Source organism: Phalacrocorax aristotelis, chromosome 5 (assembly GCF_949628215.1).
Source record: "Phalacrocorax aristotelis chromosome 5, bGulAri2.1, whole genome shotgun sequence".
Classification (NCBI taxonomy): domain Eukaryota; kingdom Metazoa; phylum Chordata; class Aves; order Suliformes; family Phalacrocoracidae; genus Phalacrocorax; species Phalacrocorax aristotelis.
In genome coordinates this window covers 18,828,109-18,846,960 of record NC_134280.1, presented here as the reverse complement: position 1 = coordinate 18,846,960, position 18,852 = coordinate 18,828,109, and the positions used below count along the sequence as shown (strand labels likewise).

The window sequence follows — 18,852 nt, the reverse complement described above, 5'->3', positions numbered from 1 at the left end:
GTGCTGAATAGGCATCTTCTGATTGCTGAGTTTTCAAAGCTCAGCTTGTATTTGAAGTGGGGAGTGCCCAGCCTTAGCTCGGAAGATGCTGCTGATTTGATGAAGTATCCTGGGATTGAAGTACTGTAGTGGGGGCAGAAGTGCTGTCCTCGCTGCAGCACTTTTCTCCACCCCGGAACACTTTCTCCCCCCTGCCAGGGCAGTGGGAGTCCCAAGATCCAGCTGGGAGTCTGCTGTGGTGTGGGTGAAGGAAGCATCAGGAATTGGGGTCAGGAGGGATGAGGACAGCTGGAGAAGGGACATGGCATGCTTGTGGTTTGGCTGGCTGGCAGATAAACCAAGCTGGGGATGGAGGTGTCTAAGGAAGGTTGGACTGACTGGTCATGACCTTGGGCTTCCAAGGCTATGTGAGCACTTGTGGAGGAAAGTCATGAGCCAAAGCCCTGATGCCGCTTCAGTTTCAACTACAGCACATGCCAGTCACCCTAAATCTGAATAGAGCTATTTCAGGTGGATGTTGGCACTGATCCAGAAATTCTTATTGATTTACAAGGGGGGGTTTGTAGGATATCATTCTGAACAGAGTTGCTCAACAAGCTGCTCAAGTTGGACTATTACTATTGTCTACTTCGAAAGGGATGGTTTCTGGGTTGCTGGAGGGGGGAGTATAATCTTATTGGGGGAGAGCTGTTCTGCTTTCTCTTTATCCTTGACAAAATCTTCCACAGATGCTGCAGCAGCTTGTGACCCCATAGCCTGTCCCAGTTGTTCCAGTGACCATGTGGTAATCCTGCCTTCAGAGGTGTGCTCCAGCACATCTTTGCCACCTGACCCTGACAGCACAAGTGATGACCTGTCGGACTCTGTCCTGGAAGGAGGCAGCCAGCAGGAGGGCCCAGAGGAAGCACCTGCCCTAGCCAGTGAGACTGGGAAGTTCTACATCGGTGGGGAGGGCAGCTCAGAGGTGGATACCAGCAACAGCACCAGGACCCCGGAGCTGAGTGGCGAGCATGACGGCGCTCCCCATTCCAGCTCCCGCAGTTCAGATGGGGGCTGTGGGAAGAAGGAGATGGGCATGAAGAGCCAGTACTTGTCCCTTGGCCACACAGACACCAATGGGGGCAGCCTGATGGGGAGCTACCGTTACAGTGCTTCTCGTGGGCCCGCTCCTTCCCAGCTCTCTTTGAACTCTGAGTCCGATGAAACATGGAATCTCAGTCCCTGTGAGTATGTAGGAGCTGTGCAGTGTTTAGGGGTGTACACAGCTTGGTGTTGGGCTTTATCACTGGTGCCTGCAGGGTGCACTGCCTCCTGTTTAATGGGGAAGGGAGGTCATCAAGCATGAGCAGCAGTGACCATGGTTCTTGTGAGCAGAGCTTTTCATTCCCCTTTCCGTTCAATCCTTATGCCTGAAGGTAAGAAAAACTAAGTCAGCTCCTAATCTCTGGTATTGCTCAGACCCTGAGTAACAGGGTCTTGTTCTGGGAGCTGCACTGCTCAGTTATAGATACACTGGGTTCCTGTGGCACCAGTGAGCTGTCAGCTGGAGAATAGTATGCACAGTTTCTCTGTCTTTATTCTCTGACTTAAGTGCAGTGTGAGGCTGCTGTGTTTGTTGGAGACTCTGGTTAGTGGATCTACAGTTACTTGTGCTTTCCTTAGTGGTCTTTGTGAGCTTCAGATTACAAAGTCTATCCAAAAGAAGAGATTCTGTGCTGGCTGTGTGAGGGCTGTTGTGCAAGACAGCAGTTATTAGGAGGTCCACAAATGCTTTTTGTGAAGGGCCTTGGATTTCTGATGTAGTAGACTTGCCTTTGCTGGGCATCAACTTGTGATTTGCGGAATAACTGAAGTTGGAAAGGAGCTGTGGAGGTTATCTGGTCCAGCCCTCCAGGTGACTCTATTGCAACTGCAGTCTAGCCCTGATTTTCAAACCCATCAGCTTCTTGATCTATAGAGATCTGCCCCAGCCTTTAAGACTTCTGTGCCTCTGAAGAAGAGTTGGTATAGGACTAGTGTTTAGGATTGTTCAGTCTTGTACGCTTGAAGTGTGAGAAGTAAAGCAGTCTCTTGTTTTGGATCAAATTGCAAGGTCCCAATTTAAAACTGAGGCCATGAAGTTCTTGCTGAGAAGTTGATTAGTGTTTCTGGTGGAGGACAGGCTCCGCTGGGAAGTGTGCACTCTCAGGTAGTATCATGGCTATTGAATAAATTATTTGGTCATAGAATTGCTTGACAAACCTAATTATGTTTTTGAGCCGTTTTATTGGTGTCTTCCTCAGTCCCTTTTAGCCTTACTAGAGTCAAAGTCAGAGTTTAAAAAGTTGACCTGAGCTGACATCAGCTGAAATGAAAAATGTCTTTCTGGCTTTGTGATAAAGAATTGCCCTCCTGCCAAATCTGGCAGCAAAACAGTGTCCTCCTGTGACTAAGATGAGTGTAGGTTGAAGATGAGTTAGGCCAAAGCTTTGTATATCTGAGAAAGCAAGTGTTGGAGTGATGGAATCCCCTCATGTCTCCACATTGCGACCTGTGGCCTGGAAAGCCCTGGCTTTGGCCCTTTGTCTTGAGGAGACACTTGATGGAAGCAGGTGTGCAGAGGGGGTGACACTGCTGCCCTGGTGCCAGTCAACATGCTTGGGCAGCATCTGGTCAGTGTCAATCCTACTGTTTGCTCTCCTCAGCTGGTAACGGCATCCTGAACACGAGGGACTTCCGTTCTGTGGATCATCGCCTGAAGCTCTACCTGGATATGGAGGTGTTTGAGGAGAACACTGAGGAGTTCCAGTGCTTCCTCAAGGTGGGCTCCTGTAATACCACTCCTACAGCTCCTTGGCTATCCTTCTAGCCACCCTGCAAGTTCTGCTCTGGGGTGGCATCCCAGAGACTGTGAGGTGTGAAGGGTGCTGAAGTGTGTTTGAGTTGGTCCTTTCCATGGGTGGGCTGGCAAGGGGCAGGCCAGTGCTGTGACCCACCCTCTCTGTGCTCTAGGTGGTCATGGTGAAGTTTGGCAGACAAGGAGAATTCCTCTCAATCCTGGTTGCCTCGGATCTCAAGATTTATGTGCTGGAAGTCACTGGGGTTATCAGGTGAGGAGAATGGTGGCAAGTGAGACCGTGCAGCAAGGCTTTGCATGCTAGGTAGTGCCAGCCTGTGCTAGCCTTACCCTGGAGGTGTGGTGACATGCAAAGGTTCTTCTGGCAAAATCCCCTGCTGCAATCTAATGTGGGAAAGGAGATGGGGCAGCCTTCTGCAGCTGAGGGCTGTGCTCTGTGATTAGGGGACAACCTGCAGACTGGCTGAAGAAGAATGACTCTCACTACCTGTCTGATATTTCTCATCTGGAAGTTGGACTCAGCCACCAGAGCTTGCGAATGGAGTTCGAGAACCCAAAAGCCTCCTACAATCTGCTGATCCGGAACCAAAGCTGCTGTGACCAGTTCCTGCAGACCCTGACATGTAAGAGTAGAGCTGTAGCAGGGGTGGGGTGGTAGGGGGAGAGGATTTGGAAGATTTGTTCTTGGACAGCTACCAGGAGAGCTGTAGTTGGATGTATTTTGGAAATTCACTCCTTGCCAGCTCAGAAAAAAGTTGGGGGAAAACCGCACTGGCATCATAACTTCCAGTGCTCCTGTGTAGGCTAGAGAACCATCCTGAGCTGTCGTGTACTGCCCTTGGGCTTGCAATAAAAGACATCTGCCTTCTCCCCTTCTTTAGATCTCATGCAAGAGCTGCCTGCTAAGCACAGGAGTAAGGTGAAGGAAATCCCCACTGTGGAAATGAATCCACAGCATTGGCTATGGTAAGAACAGCCTCTGAAAGGTTGGGGTTTCGGATAGAAGAGATGTCTGCTTGTCCAGCAGTGCCGAAGAAGCATAGTGCTCAAAACAGGGCAGCACATGAAGAGGCACCACTGGACTGGCAGCCAGGCCGACATTACAGGTTTAAGGCAGCTAGCTTAGGTGCCTGCTGCACAGGGGGTGAGCAGGCAAAGGGGTGTCATGGACTGAGCCAGGCTGGGCAACTCCAGCTTTCCTGGAGAAGCCTGAGCAGAATATAATGGAGGGAGGACAAGGGGAAGGCACAGAATTGCCTCCTCCCTTGTGAGAAGCCTTTGGTTCCTAGCTGGCAAGGTGGTGGGCAGAGTAACAGGAAAGAGAGGAATTTTGCAACATCTAGAAGAGATGGATTCCTCCCACCCTCAAGAGGACAGTGATCAGCAGCTAGCTCACAGCAAGCCTAGACTGGAAACAGAGCGATTCCTTGATCAGCCTGCTGTTGTATCTCCTCTAGGCCTCTGCTGGACTCCAAGACCACAGATTCTGCAGCTGCAAATGACACTTGTTTCTTCTACCTGCTGGCCTACCTGATCCAAGGTACAGGAGATCTTGGTGGCCAGGTGTCCCACGCCTTGTGCTGTCTACTTTCGTGCTTGTGTTTTTAGTGTACAGCCAGTGGGAACAGAGCTGGGCTGCTGCAGTAGAGATAGGGCGAGGGCATGGGTGAGGGCTGCTTTTTTTTTTTTTGAGTGCTGGGACATGTAGGATAGCAACATGCTTCTTCCTATATATCCAGTGAGTCTTGCAGCCCTTTTTGATGTGGAAGTCCAGGCTCTAGGGAGCAGCTGGTCTTGCACACCAGGTTTGGTGACAACTCAGAATGGCCACTGAGAAGCTGGAAATAATCTAAGGGCTGGATCATTGCCCTGAGCTGAGGGGAAGCTGAGGGGTTATACACACAGCTTGTTTGTGTGAGGAGCTGAAAGGCTCCTCGGTTTGGGAAAACAGAACCAGATGTCTGGAACTTCAGTCGGTAGGACAGGAGCAGCCTGCTGGAGACTACCATGTTCTGTACTAGGGCTTGCTGAGGGCCAAATGTGCTAAACCTGGGATTTGAGTCTTCACTGAACAATTCCCATTTCTTCCTTGCTTGGGACACTGAAAAAATCAACTTAGCTGTTAAGTCACATTCTGACCCAATTTGTTACTGCTCTTGCATCCTGCTTCACCATTGGCCACTGGGGAGGTGTGGGTGAACAAGAATGAGGAGGAATCTTTGGGAAGCTTGTTTACTGGTCTCTGCAAGCCGAACAAATAGCCTGGGGGAGAGAGAGCTTCACGTGTGTTTTTCTTACCCTACGTTTTTTCTCCTTTTTTAGAGTATGGTGCCCAAAACTGGACGCAGTTCCAGCTGAGGCCTCACTGTCAAGCAGACAAGACTAATTAAACTTCCCATTTCTGATATTCCTACTAATTCCCAAGAGTGAGATGTGACAAGAAAAGCAACATGTTGCTGTAGGAGCTTGTGATCCCCTGTGACCTCAGCCAGCTCTGCTAGTGGTTCCCTATTTCTGTGCATCTGACTTACGCCCAAGTTCTAGTGCTTTTCTTTTGCATCCACTGAAATCAGCTGGATGATGTTTACGCTCCCTACAGCTTAGCAAAACTATTTGCTTCTTGCCATACTTATGACACATACCAACTTGGTATTAAACTTTATGTGTGTGCTCTCTGTTCCAACTACCAGATATCTGCTGCCAGACGAATTCAGGCCAAAAAAGGCGGCCTTCTAGCTGGAGCTGCTGACTTTTAACTAAGGAGTAGTAAAGTGTTGTTTAAGAGGTCGAAGGACTGAAGTGTCTTTTCCTGCCTCACATGAGGACATAAGCTGGACAAGGCTTGCTGGGAGGTAGTCTTTTACATGCATGCTCCTGCAATGAGCTTGGATAAGCTCAGCCTCATTTAGATATCCTGCTCCCCCTCTTCAGTCAGGAAGCTGGATAAGGCTGTTCACCCCGTTACTGTTGCTGGAAAGGATTTCCCTAGGGGAGGAATGAAAAGCAAAGCTGGTTCTGTGGTGACTCAGGCCCTCAGCAAAGCCTCTCCTATTCCCTCATATCCTTTTAGGGGCATCTGCTTTCCCTGTAACCCTGCTGAGCACCCGAAGCATGCTGTTTCTGCTGGAGGAGAATCACCAGTGGCAGGTGCAGCCCTCCTTGGATGAAGACCATGAGGCAGAAATGCCTCCTAGGAGCAACATCCAGTTGAAGGAAAAGCAGCCAATCAGCAGTATTAGCAATGTTATAACCTATCGCCTCTGTCCTTGTGACATCAAGCTGATGCTTTATGATGAGGTAACCAGGAGTAGGTCATGAGGCACACAAGATGCTGGGGGCTGGATCGTGCACAGATCCTGTTCCTGCCAAGAGTGTCTTGGGGCTGTCATCTCCCATCCTAATCTGGGGCCTTGCACCACAGAGGCAGGGAGCACAGCAAATTGTTGCTGTACAAAAGTCATGCAGGGACACTTCCACTGCTGGCAGCGGAGGGGGAGGAGGGTGTCACTTAGGAATTGGGTTGGAGCTGGCAGCTGCACTGGGGAATAGCGGCTCAGAGCTCATCGGTGCCTTTGAAGCTAGGCCCTGCTCATCTACCTCCCTCTCTTTCCTCCCTCCCAGGTGCTGAAGGTGGAGAGCACTTGGCACATCCGCACAGAGTGCCCTGAGCTCCTGGTAGAGCTGGTGGAGTGGATCCGTGGGCCCTGGGAGGAAATGTTCTCAATCGAGCTACGGAAGGCTGTGTACGAGGGACTGGAGTGAGCCCACCGGCTGTAGGCGGGTGGGACCTGGAGTCAAGAGTGCTGCTGCGCTGACAATGATGCACAAGTGTCTCCCACTTCCATCTGACCTTGCTGTCCTGTGGCCTCTGCTTTCTACTCTACTCTTGCCCCTGGCCCTTTTTGGTGAGGAGGGGAGCACACAATGGTCCAGACTGCACAGTCACTTGCACTGGGCTGGCCGTGGAAGGAGGAGGTGGAGGGTGTTCCCTGGAATACTGCATAAGCTACAGAGTTTTAACTTGGCAGTGTCTGCAAGTCTCCCTCAGGGTCATGTAGAATGTTACTGAAGGAAGAGGGGAGCCAGGCCAGAGCATGTTCAGCAGGACGTGCAGTGGTGCTAGGCAAACGGCAGGCCTGACGCAGTTGGGTGCTGTGGTCTTTCTAGCAGGTGTATCTGCTGCCTTCCTAGCTGTCTCAGAACAGCTGGCATTATCTGCTGCTGACCTTTTTTTTTTTTCTTTTCCTCCCCCTCCCTCTTGTCCACGGTTTCCCTAAAGCTGCCTGCTTGAGACAGAAGCCTGACTGCACAAGGGGATGAAGCATGTTGTACTAATAACGCCACAGAGAGCCCTTACCTGCCTGCCTGGCAGGGCATGGCTCCGTCTGCTGCTATAGTCTTTCACTGTCACTAGGGTGGGAGGAGCTGTGAGGCTCTTAGCACAGAGATGTGTTGCTCATCACTTAGGGATCAGGACCCTGGTCGACACTGCCAGGTAAAAGTGAGGCTTAGGCTTTTCTGAGCAGTCCAAAAGCAAGAGTCTATTTTAACATGAGTTTTACTATTTTCTATTGTAATAAAAGCTTATATTTATTGAATTGTCACGTTTTCCTTGTTTCATCCTCTTGCACTGCTGTAATACCTTTGTAAGGCCTTGCATACTAGCTTTGCAGCAGCCTCAGGGGTTCCCCAACATCTCACAGGGCTTGAGCTGTTCTCCCCCTCCTGTTCCAGGTGGGTGCTGATGGGCTGCTAGACTAATCTCCACCTGCCTGGCTCCCAAGCAGCAACCAAGGAACAAGGCCCAGGCAGGATTAGGCTGATGGCAGCTACTGTTGTGCTGTTCTCCTGTGACAGTTGCCCTCAGGTAAGCATCCTGTGGGCTTCCAGCACCAGCAAGTTGCTTACTGGCTGTACAGGCCCTCAGAGGCATGCCTCTCACAGGAGCTGTTGCTGCTGTGGAGGTGGGAGTACCTGCCCCCAGGCTTTTCTCTGTACCAGGTGTTACCTTGTCTCAACCTCTTCTGCATGGAGTTAAATGCAGCTGAAAAAATGCTGCTGCCTGGCCTGGGCTTGCTGTGTCACAGGGTCTCTGCACCCTGCCCAGTGAAGAGCAAGTGGAGATGCTGTACGTGGTGTTTCAATGCAGTTGAAGCTCCCTGTTGGGGTGAGCAGAAATGGGCCTCTTACATCAAGGTGCTGCCAGGTGGGATCTGATACCCTAAGCAGGGAGCTTTACTGATGGTTGCTTTTCCCAGAGCAGTGTCTCTGTCTTTCTATGAGCATTCAACAGAGTTTCAGGGCAAGTTTCCTGACTGCTGAATCCTTAGTGAGAAAACCTCTATTTTATGGTGAGGTGATTTTGATTTCTTTAAAGACATGTATTTGTTATACAGTAACCTTATGCCTGTTCTTTGGATACCGAGCACGGCGGCTCTTTGCAACAGTCTCTATGACATCCAAACCTTCCACATTCCCTAAGCTGGTGTCTGTGGCTTCAGCTTCTTTCTTACAGAAAACAGCAGTGTCTGGGTCCCACAGCATCCTGCTGTTCCAGTCTCACCTGGACAGATAAAGTTTCCCTCCCTGCTCAAACCCAGCTATGCCATCCTCATAGGCTTAGCAGAGCAGGAAGTTCAGTTTCCATACTTCGCAGTGGTCTGAAGGCCACCTCACAGTGTGCAGTTGGATGCTTTCTTGGAATTGCTATACGATTAGACTTTCTCCTGTCATTTCCAGAAGCAGTTGAGCTGCTGAAGGCCTGAGGTCGTTGATATTTTTATCTAGCCCTCTATGGACTTGATTGACAAGATCTATACTGTCTTGAGGCAGATGTCACAATGCATTCCACTTTCTCCCCTCTTCCTAAATGGGCATATGGCTGCTGCTCTCTGTTCCTTTGGAGCGATCTCAGATCACAAGCGGGAGTGAGCTCAGTGGAAGCAGTGCCAGCACCTAGCGCTTTGTCTGGGGGATGGAGTCAGAGAGAGGTGAGCCAGTTAAGACCAGTAACGGTTTTCTGTCTTCATCTTGCCATTTAAGGAGCTTGTGTAAGTACTGTGTTCACCTTCTATAGCTACCTCTTTCACAAAGGGTAAGAGTCAAAATTGGAATTATTGGACCAGCTGTTGATGTCTCTTCTGTGTAAGCTGATCCCCTGAGAAAGTCCATCCCTGGAGCTCGCTTTTTCCATCTTAGCCGAGCTGCACCTTTGCTCTGCCATGCCAGTGTCTGGGTGTTTGTTGAGTGGCCTGACAAAGTGCTGACTGCCAGAACCAATGGTTTCAGTTGTATGCCTGGCCATAGCTCTTTCCAAGCTCTTCCTGGTCTTTACTGCAGCAGTGACTACTCTTTTGCTTCTGCTCCTTGCTGTACACCTCTGCAGGTCTGTGGCTTCAGCTCAGCACTAGCCTCTTGGTCCTGTTAACAGCTCCCTGCTCTTCTGCATTCCTCCAGTTGCTGACAGGGAAGCTCACAGGTGCTGCCACAACCTGTCTCCTGCCTCCTAATGAAACACTTGCTTTGTTTTCCCCTAGGGTTTTGTCCTGGTTGTTACCAGCTTAACCCCTTTGTGGTTCATTTGTGATCATGAACATTTTGCTGTGGCGCTCCTCGCAGTGTTAGGAATAACTGGCCTTATTGCATCAGCTGGGTGTGCGCTAGGGATTCCCTGACCTGCTCCTTCACTCCGGCACTGCAGGCAGCCCCAGCTGATGGCTGTGCAGGAACATGAACTGCATAGGAGAGCCAGGGTTTGCGGAAAGGTGTGACATCTGTTGAACCAGCTGCAGCTGTCTTTTGCCTGCCACAGCTCTGAGCATGCAGTCCCCCAGCTGTGCTCTTAGACACTCTCAATTTTTATCTCTCCTTCCCCTTTCCTTTTCTCAGTGCACTTGGCTCCAGAGCTCAGCTGCTGGCATGGAGTAAGGCTGGTCTGAATCTCAGCGTTTCCCTGCCTTCATCTGCCTGGAGCAGGCTCTTCTTGAGGTGTGTGTAGCTGGAGGGTGGCTACAGGGCTCTGGAGACAGGCTGCAGGCAGCCCCAGGCACCTGTGGGCTCAGACTTCAGGCTGGCCATTGCTATGAGCCTGAAACTACCACCACTTTTCCACAGGCACACACCAGCCTTGCCTTACTTTGCTGTTCAACTTGTCAATGAAAATGATGCCTCAGTCACGGGTTTGGCTAGTTCACTGCTTCCCACTCTGTGTCTCCACCCTTGTGGTACTGTGCTCAGTACTGCCTTGAGCATGTATAGTCTGTGGGTTAGCTGTCAGTGCCCTTGCACTATGTTTAACTAATGAAGCCTTGTTTCTAATCAAACTGGGTGACTGGAGGGAGTGGTCATTTACATCCAGCAGAATATGCCGCCTGGCCTCATCTCCAGGGGACTGGAGGCGCAGCAGCAAAGGGCACGTGTTCCCTGCAGCTCGTGAACCTGCCTGGCCAGCTTCATCCCTCCTGTGGGTGCCAACACTCCTTATCCAGTTTACAAAGCAACGGCCCAGGGCCGTGTAAACCCCTTCCCTTTGAGCTGCCCTCCAGCTTGGCTGGCAGGGGACAAGCAGTGACCACAGGCTGGGCTTGAGTGCCACATGCGGTACTGGAGTGCCGGCAGAAGTCAGCACTCAGGAAGTGGGAAGGAGACCCTAGCAGGAGGGAGGTGAGCAGGGGCTGTGCCATGCACCCCTCACTGTGCTTCACAATCAAGCAGGGGGGAAAGGGAAGGGGGACTCTATTTTGAAGCCATTCCAGCCTTCCCTCAGCTAGTGTTACAGGGGACAGTTATTGCTCTTTGTGCTCCTGCAATGGAGCGTGCCTTTGCCTGTTATCAGAAGGTTATTAAGCTAGTCATGGAGCTGTCCTGTATGAGGACAAACAGTCCTGAATAGAGCCGTCTGCTCCCTGTCTCAGTGCCAGCCAAGTTGTTTAACCTGGGAAGAGTGTGTTTGCTGCCGAGGACTGGCGCTGCCCACCTGCAGGCCTGCCCGCCTTGCGGCCCGCTCAGGAAGGGTGGAGCTAGCTCGCCCCTTCCTCCTCTCGCTGCTGAGCACCAGCTGGGCAGGGTCCATGTCGCCCCACAGCAAACATACCTGGGGCGCCTGGCCCCACCATCTGCCGTGCTGCTGTCATCCCCAGAATCAGTGGCAGCTGTAGCAGGGCCAAGTCTGTCCTGCCCTATTGATTAGAGCAGGAACTGAGGCTGCTAATGAGAGCCGACTGGGCCCCACGCCCTCCCTGGCACCCTGTGTCCTGCAGCCGAGGCACGGTCTGGCGGTGGAGTCCCCAAGGGTGCTTCCATCGTGGCGCTGTGGCTGAGCAGTGAGTAGGGGCTGCCTGTGGGAGCTCTTGCCATACCCCTCCTGAGCTCTAGTGTTTGTCTCAGCAGTGGATGTTCTCCTTATCCCTACACTTACATTCCCCCTCAGCCGTATGTCCTTGATTACTGGCTCCCCTGCTCTCACCACGCTGTGAGCCACCCTGCCATGTCCCACACACTCACTCCAGCTCTGTCCTCTGCCCCACAGACTTAGTGGTTTGGGGCTAATCCTAGTTTTTGTGGTTGGTGACAGTGCTTCTGTTTCCTCTGCAAAGCTCATCTCTGAGCCGGACCCTGCAAGGCTGCTGGTCTTACACATCCTTCCTGTCCATGATGTGCCTGGGCTCTGTCAGCCTCAGCTGATGTGGGAAAGGATGAGGGTGGGCAACACCCTTTGCCCACCGCCTTCGTTTCCTGGCTGTTGTGGGTTTGCCCTCTGCTCCAGGCTAAAAGGGTGATGCCTCTGCAGGCACTTGGGTGTTGCAAGCTCAAGATGAGGGTAGAGCCTGCGGACATGCAGGGCACTGTCTTAGGGGAAATGGGAGGGCTCTGATGCCAGTGGCCAGACACTGGCAAGCACAGTAAAGCCTGTCCATGGCGGGTGTTGGATACCAGCCTCTGGGCCTGGCCTCCTGAGGCAAGCTCTGCCCTGCAGCCAAGGCGTGGGTTGGGCTGAGCTGTGCTGCAGAAAAATGCTGCTGCTGCGGCAGCTGTACCTGGCCTGGGCCCAGCAAGCGGCTTCGTTCTGGGTGCAGTGGCCTGGGTTTTCAGTGCTTCAGTGGGTCACGCCCTCCAGTTTAACATGAGGCTGCTATAGGGGCTTGTCCTTAATGCACTGAATACCAGAGTCAAAGGGTCATGTAGGTCCCTTACCCCTGGCAAACTGCTCGGCTGCCTGGGGGTGAAGCCAGGCTGGAGGCAAGACCTGGTAGTGCTGAAAAACTAGTGGTCACTGTGGGGAAAGAAAACCCCAAGCCACTTTAACTGCCTGGCAAGAGCAGGAGGTGCAACATAGGCTTTGTGCTGCTTGCCTTCCCCAGCCGGCTAGGACATGACCCTCGTGCCAACAGCCCCTTGCTCTGTTCCCACCTCTCTGTGTCACCTGGCTGCAGCCCAGGCTCCCTCCCTCCCATCTGGGCCCCGGACGCTTCTCTGCATCCTTCTAAAAGCTTGAGGTTCTGTGCTTGGCTTGCTGTCTCCTTACATCCACCTCCACCTGTTGTTCCTGCCTTGGGATGGAGACTGTGCCCAGGGGTTGCTCTCAGAGCATGTTGCTGGATCTACAACAGGCATTTCCCCTTCCAGGAATGCTAATGGTTCAGTTGCATCTGTGGGGGCAGGATTCAACAGAAAGTGTTTCTTCATGGCCAGGTCAAATCCCCTTCCTTCTGCTGCAGCTCTCCCTCCATATGGCTGAAGCTGTCACCTGGGAAGGACTCATCCATGACCAAGGGGGAAGGAAGGACTGAGCAAGAGAGCCCAAAGCGGGGGCCCTTTCCCCTTTCCCCTTTCCTCTTCTGCACACACCTGCACCCATACTGGGGTGCAGCATGCTGCTCTGGGGGGGCTCCGGTTGCCCTCCTGTATGAGAGCACTGAGCCTGTGCCTGGGCTGTGCAGGCATTGGGGCAGTGCTGTGGTGGCTCTTGTGGACTTAGGGAAGTGGAAGGGCTGCCATTACTCAGTGGGCCCAGAATAATCAAAAACCCGCACCGGATGCAGCAGCTGCGCTTCCCACCCCGCTCCTTGCCCCAGCTGCCTGGCCTCAGCCCTCCTGCAGCCAGCCCCCAGCGCTGACACAGGGGGTGGGCGGAGGTGCGGCACCCACCCGTGCCTGCTTGTGGAAACCCTTCTGCAGAAGGGAGCACGTGTTTCAGTGGGGAGAAGCAGTGTCTCACCAGCTTACGCAGGCACCCACTTCCCCCCAACTATTCAGGTTGCACAAGGCAGCCCGGTGTCCCTCCCCATCCCCACACAAGGGCATGAGGACAGGGTGCTCTGCTCAGGACGTCACAGGCGTGATTGGCCCAGCGTGGGGACTCAGCTCTAATAGAAACACCCAGAGCCAATTTTAGCAGTGCAGAAAGTGAGTGGCCGGGGTGCCCTTGCAGAGGGGACAGACCACAGCTCCAGGGTGGTGACTCAAAGCCACCGCTGCCATCCCTCTGGCCTTGGCAGAGCGGTGCTTTTGCCCAGGATGAGCAGTGGTTGCTCTCTAAGGGCACATTTGGAGGTGCTGCATGCTCAGCTCTGGTCCTGCTGCAGGGACCTGGCCTGGGGCATGAGAAGCAGCACATGCTTCGAAAGATTTGAAGCACATTACCACCACACAGGCACACTTTGCTCCACGATCCCAATGCATGTGGGCCCACCTCTCCTGTGATGCAACCAGGTCCCTCCTTTCTTCCACCCTCTCTCTTTCTCTTCCCTGGGAGAGGAAGAATTTGGGGTTATGAGGGAAAGGAGGCTATTGTGCAGGCGACTTTCATGGCTGGAGCGCTAGCTCCCACCTCTCCCCTGTGGCCAGGCTCACTAGTGCTCCTTCGGATGGTGTTGCTCATCCCTGAACACTCCGAGGATGAGCCAGTGAGCCAGGGCCCTCGAGGCCGGGCCACCACCCCGAGGCTGCAGCCGCACTGACGGCCTGGAGCGTTTCCCCGCAGCGAGGGGAAGCCTCAGCCTCGCACCTCGGCGGGGTGGGGGGCAGCCGGGGAGCCACGGAGCAACCCGGGGGTACAGGGCGGGGAGGAAGACCAGACCCCAGCGGGCTGGATGGGGCTGCCGGGGCCGGCAGCAGCCTCGGGGCGACGGGTGGGCTTCGGCGGCTGCCTGGAAAGCGGGGTTTTGCCGCGGCTGAGGCCACCGAGCCGCGGGCGGGAAGGGGGGCGGGGGGCCGGGGGCGGGGGCCGGGGGCGGCAGCGCCCCGCCCGGCGGCTGACTCACCCGGTGCGGGGCGGGCGGTCAGTCGGTGCGGGGCTGTCGGTCGGTCGGTGCGGGGCGGTCCGTCGGTGCCCACCGGCGGGCGGGCGCGGGGCGGGGCGGGGCGGCCCCGGCCCCTTTGTTCGGCGGGAGGCGGCGGCGCGCCGCCCCGCCGCTTTGTCCGCCGCTGACGGCGGGAGCCGCTCGTCCCGGCGCGCCGTGAGTGAGGCCGGGGAGCGGGGGTCTGCGGGGGGCGGTGGGGCAGGGGCGGGGGCAGGCATCGGTATCCCGGGAGGGCTGGGGGGCTGTTGTCGGGGAGGCTGGGGCCGCAGGCTGGGCGGGGGTCAGCAGGGCTGGAGGTCCCCGGTGGGCCGGCGTCGGTGGGACTGGGGACCCCGGGAAGGCTGGGGTTGGGGGCTGGGTCCCCAGGCTGGCCGGGGTCAGTGGGTGCCAGGGTGGGCTGGCCGGGGTCAGTGGGACAGGGGTCTCTGGGCAGGCAGGGGCTGCCGAGCCCTGGGGTGGGCTCGATGGTGCTGGGGCTCAGGGAGCCCTCATCTGATGTGGGCTGGGGAGGTGGGGTCGCTGGGCAGGGCAGGCCGGGCAGAGGGGCTTGGGGGCCCCAGGCAGGGGGACCTGGGGTCGGTAGGGCTGGGGATGTATGTGCAGGGCCTGGCCAAGGCACGTGGTGCTGGTCCTGACTCACGGCGTGGCCAGGAGGCGGTGGGTGGTTGGTCCCCATGGCAGAGCTGGGCTCTGGCTACCTGCCCTGGGCAGGGGGAAAGGGTGCGGGGTGTCTGTTCTGCCCTGGCTGCGCCTGCTGCAGCTGCAGTCCATCCCTATGTCAGCTCTCCTTGGCCGCCACAGCAGTGCCCACGTGTGTGCTTTTGCTTTCCCTGGGTTTACCAGCTCCTAGCTTCCTTGGGGACCAGCTGTACTCCTGCCTGGTACCCAGGTCTTGTCCCCTGCCCCAGCCCCTCACCCTAGGGCCAGGGCGGTGTACTGCTGCCAGGCAAGGGCTAAACGCAGACACAAAGCATCTTCCTTCCAGTGGGGTCCTGGGGGAGAGGGCCTTGCACTGGGGAGACAGGGCTGCAACGAGACCTTGCAGGTTGCTCAACCACAGGAGGATGGTGGCCCTGATGGGCTGTGTTTGGGTCCCTGGTGCCAGTTCATGCCACCTTCCACAGCTCAGCAGGCTGTGCCAAGCACCAGGCCATCACAGGGATCCTGGGTGCAGGTGCTTGTGCTGGAGGGGCCTTTCTGTTTAGGTGAGGTTGCTTGTGAGGCAGGCTGAGCTAAGCCAAAAAGGTCCTCTTATTCTGGACAATAGTGGCGTGAGTGCAGCAGGAGCCATCATCTCCAGGGACATGCCCTGGCTGGAGGTGATGGGATAGGGCTGGCCGGAGGGCAGGAGAGGCATGTGGAAGGCTGGAGACTCTCCATAGGGACACATCCCTTCTGCTCACCCTGGGCAGCCCTGCCACCTGCTGCCCGTGCATCAGCTCATGCACAAGCTGCCAAAATCAGCAGTGGCAGCAGGGTGTCTCATCTTGTGTCCTACCCTTTGGCTGGGAGGTGCAGCGTGGTCCTCATAATTTCCTCCCCAACCTCGGGTGTCAGCTGCTTTGCCTGGACTTTGTGCAATTCTTTGGCCACCCTATGCTGCCCGTCGCCATCACTCTCCTGCCTCCTGCTCTACTTCCCCTGCCAGCCCTTGCTGTCGGGCTGCAGGGTGCTCTGAGCACTGGCCACCACGGGCTTTGGGGGCTTGTAAGGATTGGGGGTGGGGGTCCCGCAGGAGGGTGGTCATGATGTGGAGGTTTGGTGGGGCAGGGAGATGCTGCATCTCTGCCGACCTTCGAGGGAGAGCTCTGCAGGGTGCAGAGGACCTGGCTTGTGGGCATGTGGTGCGGGATGCTGCTCAGGAGAGCCCTCCCCTTGGCTGGGGCTTGGGGATGGCAGCTGCTGTGGGCCGGGGGGGGCTGCCGGCACCTTGCCGTGCTGCCTGCGCATTGCCTTCCTCCAGGGGCCCATGGACCCCCATAGGAGGGTGTGGGTGCTGGCACAGGGTGTGGCGCTGGTTGGGGACCTGCCCAGGACCAGGTGGCAGATGGGTGCCATGGCACTGGGGGTGGAGGAGGCAGTTCTGTCCCCTGCCCTCCCTCGCTGGCGCTGCACATGCTGCCGTGTTTACACTCTCTGTGGCTGTGCTGACTCTTCCCCCAGATGTGTCCTGCAGGGGACAGGGACGTCCCAGCCTTTCCCCTGCTCCCCAGGTCCCCTCCACCCACCTGACTGGTGGTGGGGCGGGAGCAGGATGTGGATGGGAGCACAGGAAGGCGGTGCTGGGGAGGGGATGGAGTTTTGGGGAGATGGCTACTGGTGCTGGGCTGTGTTTGTGGACCTGTGGGTAAGGGAATGGACATCAGTGCTGGCAGAGGGGCAGAGCTGGGGTGGCAGCTGGTGGTTTGGGGCAGCTTGGTGAGGTGGATGTAGATTTGCTCAGTGCCTGTTTGCCTGCCCCTTCCCCGCAGGGTCTGAGCCAACTGCCTGGCCAGGATGAGCTGGAGTTTCCTGACACGGCTCCTGGAGGAGATTAACAACCACTCAACCTTCGTGGGCAAGATCTGGCTGACGGTCCTCATCGTCTTCCGCATCGTGCTGACGGCTGTAGGGGGCGAGTCCATCTACTACGATGAGCAGAGCAAGTTTGTCTGCAACACGCAGCAGCCGGGCTGTGAGAATGTCTGCTATGATGCCTTTGCCCCACTCTCCCACGTCCGCTTCTGGATATTCCAGATCATCATGGTGGCCACACCATCGGTGCTCTACCTGGGCTTTGCCATGCACCGCATTGCCCGCATGCCTGAGTCCTCGCGGCGCCGGGCACCGGCAGCCCGGCAGGTACGCATGCCAGTGGTGCGCCGGGGAGCTGGGCGGGACTACGAGGAGGCAGAGGATGATAATGAAGAAGACCCCATGATCTTTGAGGAGATTGAGGTGGAGAAAGAGAAGAGCCCAGAGGGTGGAGAGAAGCATGATGGCCGGCGCCGCATCAAGCAGGACGGGCTGATGCGTGCCTATGTCCTGCACTTGCTGTGCCGCTCGCTGCTGGAGACAGCTTTCCTCTTCGGTCAGTACCTGCTGTACCACTTCGAGGTGAGCCCTTCCTACGTCTGCAGCCGCAGCCCCTGCCCGCACACCGTCGACTGCTTTGTCTCCCGCCCCACCGAGAAGACCATCTTCCTTCTCATCATGTATGCTGTCAGTGGGCTCTGCCTCTTCCTCAACCTCTGTGAGCTCGTGCACCTTGGTGTAGGGCGCATCCGGGATGCCCTGAGCCAGCCCGACGGCCCCCAGCTCCCAGCTGGCAGCAGCCCCGCACCGCAGTACCCCAAGAAAGCCTCCAGCGCGCCTCCCACCTACCACTCACTGAAGAAGGAACCACCGCGAGCCCCACTGCCCAACGGCAAGCTGGACTATCGGGAGAGCCTGGCCCAGGTGGCGGCAGCGGGGCACTTCTCCCTGGCTGGGGTTCCCCCAGCACACGAGCTGGACCGGCTCCGTGAGCACCTGCGCCTGGCCCAGGAGCACCTGGAGGTGGCCTTCCACCTCCAGCCCCCCCCGCAGCCCCCCAGCCCTACCCGCAGCAGCAGCCCCGAGGCCAATGGCATCGCCGCCGAGCAGAACCGCCTCAACCTCGCCCACGAGAAGGGGACCGTTGCCTGTGAGAGGACCACAGGTGAGCCAGGGAGTAGGAGGGATCTGGCTGGCTCGGGTGGGAGTATGGGGGGCTGCCCCTGGGGTGGGGATGTCATTCTCCCCAGGGTGGGTGCTAACCTGCCTCTTCCTCCCTGCAGGGCTTTGAGTGCCACCAGGGATGACAGTGGTGTCTGCCGGAGCAGCTGCCGCCGCCACCACAAGATGGGCAGCCTGCCAGGAGCATGGGGCGCAGGGTGACGTGTGCCTGCCCGGCAGGGCTCACAAGGCAGCCCTGTCCCAGTGGGCAATGGTGGGGACGGGGGCCTTGGGGGGCATTCCTACTTAATTTTCAAAAAGGGAATATCTTATTTTTGTATGTTTTTATAAACTCATTGTGTGTACCCTGGCATTTTTATACTTGCTCCCGATCTCTGCTCCAGATCTGTGCCCCCTTGTCTCCCGTTTCACCCCCTTTCCCACCTGTTTCCTGCAGCATCTTCTCCTCCCACCTCCCCATGCCCGCTGCCACCTGATGCTGCACTGGCTGGTGCTGTACATGTGCAGGCCATGCTGGCGACGCCAGTACTGCCACCATGGTGTGGGGGTTTAGGGGAGCTAAGCCTGGGGGTCCGGCTGGCTGGGCCAAACTATGGGGCAGTGGGCTGAGCTGGTGTTGTGCTTGAAGCGGAGGGGATGGGAAGGGTCCTGGCAGCGCCACTGCCGGAAAGTGCCAGGGGGGCCGTGCTGCGTGGCGTCCTGGCACGGGGCTGTGAGCCGTGGGGCTGGCCTGCTGGGAAATGTCTGTGCAGAGGGCAGGGGCTGTCCTTCCTGCTGCCTCTGTCCCGTTCCCGGCCGGCCGCCCTTGGACCAAAGCCCATCCCCTCCCACTCTGGCCATGGGGCCAGGACCCCCTGCATGGCCGGGAGCCAGCAGGGCATTTCTCGTCATCTCAGCCTGGGTCACACAGGGATTTTTGTAGCATTGTTTTTTACTCAGAAATGATTGTCACTCTGTTTTTTCTTTTTTTTTTTTTTTTTTATATCTATATTAGTAAAGCTGGAGTCATTTTGTACTGAA

The 18,852-nt window shown here is 56.1% G+C and overlaps 2 protein-coding genes and 1 long non-coding RNA gene across 6 annotated transcripts in view; 2 read left to right on the top strand and 1 right to left on the bottom strand.

The window, feature by feature from the left end:
- The window catches only part of STK11IP (serine/threonine kinase 11 interacting protein), a 19,653-nt gene extending 12,219 nt beyond the window's left edge, over positions 1 to 7,434 (top strand). Inside the window, exons 17-25 of one of the 2 annotated variants that reach the window (XR_012660608.1) lie at positions 729 to 1,223; positions 2,685 to 2,800; positions 2,992 to 3,089; positions 3,281 to 3,459; positions 3,718 to 3,802; positions 4,294 to 4,376; positions 5,159 to 5,294; positions 5,907 to 6,133; positions 6,458 to 7,434. Coding sequence is in view for 1 of the 2 variants with exons in the window: in XM_075093270.1 (XP_074949371.1) it covers positions 729 to 1,223; positions 2,685 to 2,800; positions 2,992 to 3,089; positions 3,281 to 3,459; positions 3,718 to 3,802; positions 4,294 to 4,376; positions 5,907 to 6,133; positions 6,458 to 6,598 (1,424 nt within the window). In the remaining variant the exon portion in view is untranslated. The remainder of the gene's footprint in view (positions 1 to 728; positions 1,224 to 2,684; positions 2,801 to 2,991; positions 3,090 to 3,280; positions 3,460 to 3,717; positions 3,803 to 4,293; positions 4,377 to 5,158; positions 5,295 to 5,906; positions 6,134 to 6,457) is intronic. The other variant, XM_075093270.1, reaches the window with a different exon arrangement.
- The window catches only part of LOC142057378 (uncharacterized), a 24,962-nt gene extending 10,688 nt beyond the window's left edge, over positions 1 to 14,274 (bottom strand). The window contains exons 1-2 of the long non-coding RNA XR_012660609.1: positions 14,098 to 14,274; positions 13,527 to 13,582 (exon numbers count right to left, since the gene is read on the bottom strand). This is a non-coding gene — a long non-coding RNA (uncharacterized LOC142057378). The remainder of the gene's footprint in view (positions 1 to 13,526; positions 13,583 to 14,097) is intronic.
- On the top strand, positions 14,108 to 18,852 carry LOC142057377 (gap junction gamma-1 protein-like). Of its 3 annotated transcripts, none has more exons than XM_075093271.1 (3): positions 14,108 to 14,292; positions 16,608 to 17,815; positions 17,934 to 18,852. In XM_075093271.1, exons 2-3 carry the CDS (start codon positions 16,633 to 16,635, stop codon positions 17,939 to 17,941), a joined length of 1,191 nt encoding a protein of 396 aa, XP_074949372.1. In that variant the 5' UTR covers positions 14,108 to 14,292; positions 16,608 to 16,632; the 3' UTR covers positions 17,942 to 18,852. The 3 variants fall into 3 exon arrangements, with proteins under 3 accessions (XP_074949372.1, XP_074949375.1, XP_074949374.1); XM_075093274.1 differs by having other exon boundaries at positions 14,108 to 14,296; XM_075093273.1 differs by lacking the exon at positions 14,108 to 14,292 and adding an exon at positions 16,391 to 16,483.

What these genes read in the sequence shown, in the direction of transcription:
- LOC142057377 (XM_075093271.1), top strand. Translation starts at nt 16,633, where the DNA reads ATGAGCTGGAGTTTCCTGACACGGCTCCTGGAGGAGATTAACAACCAC.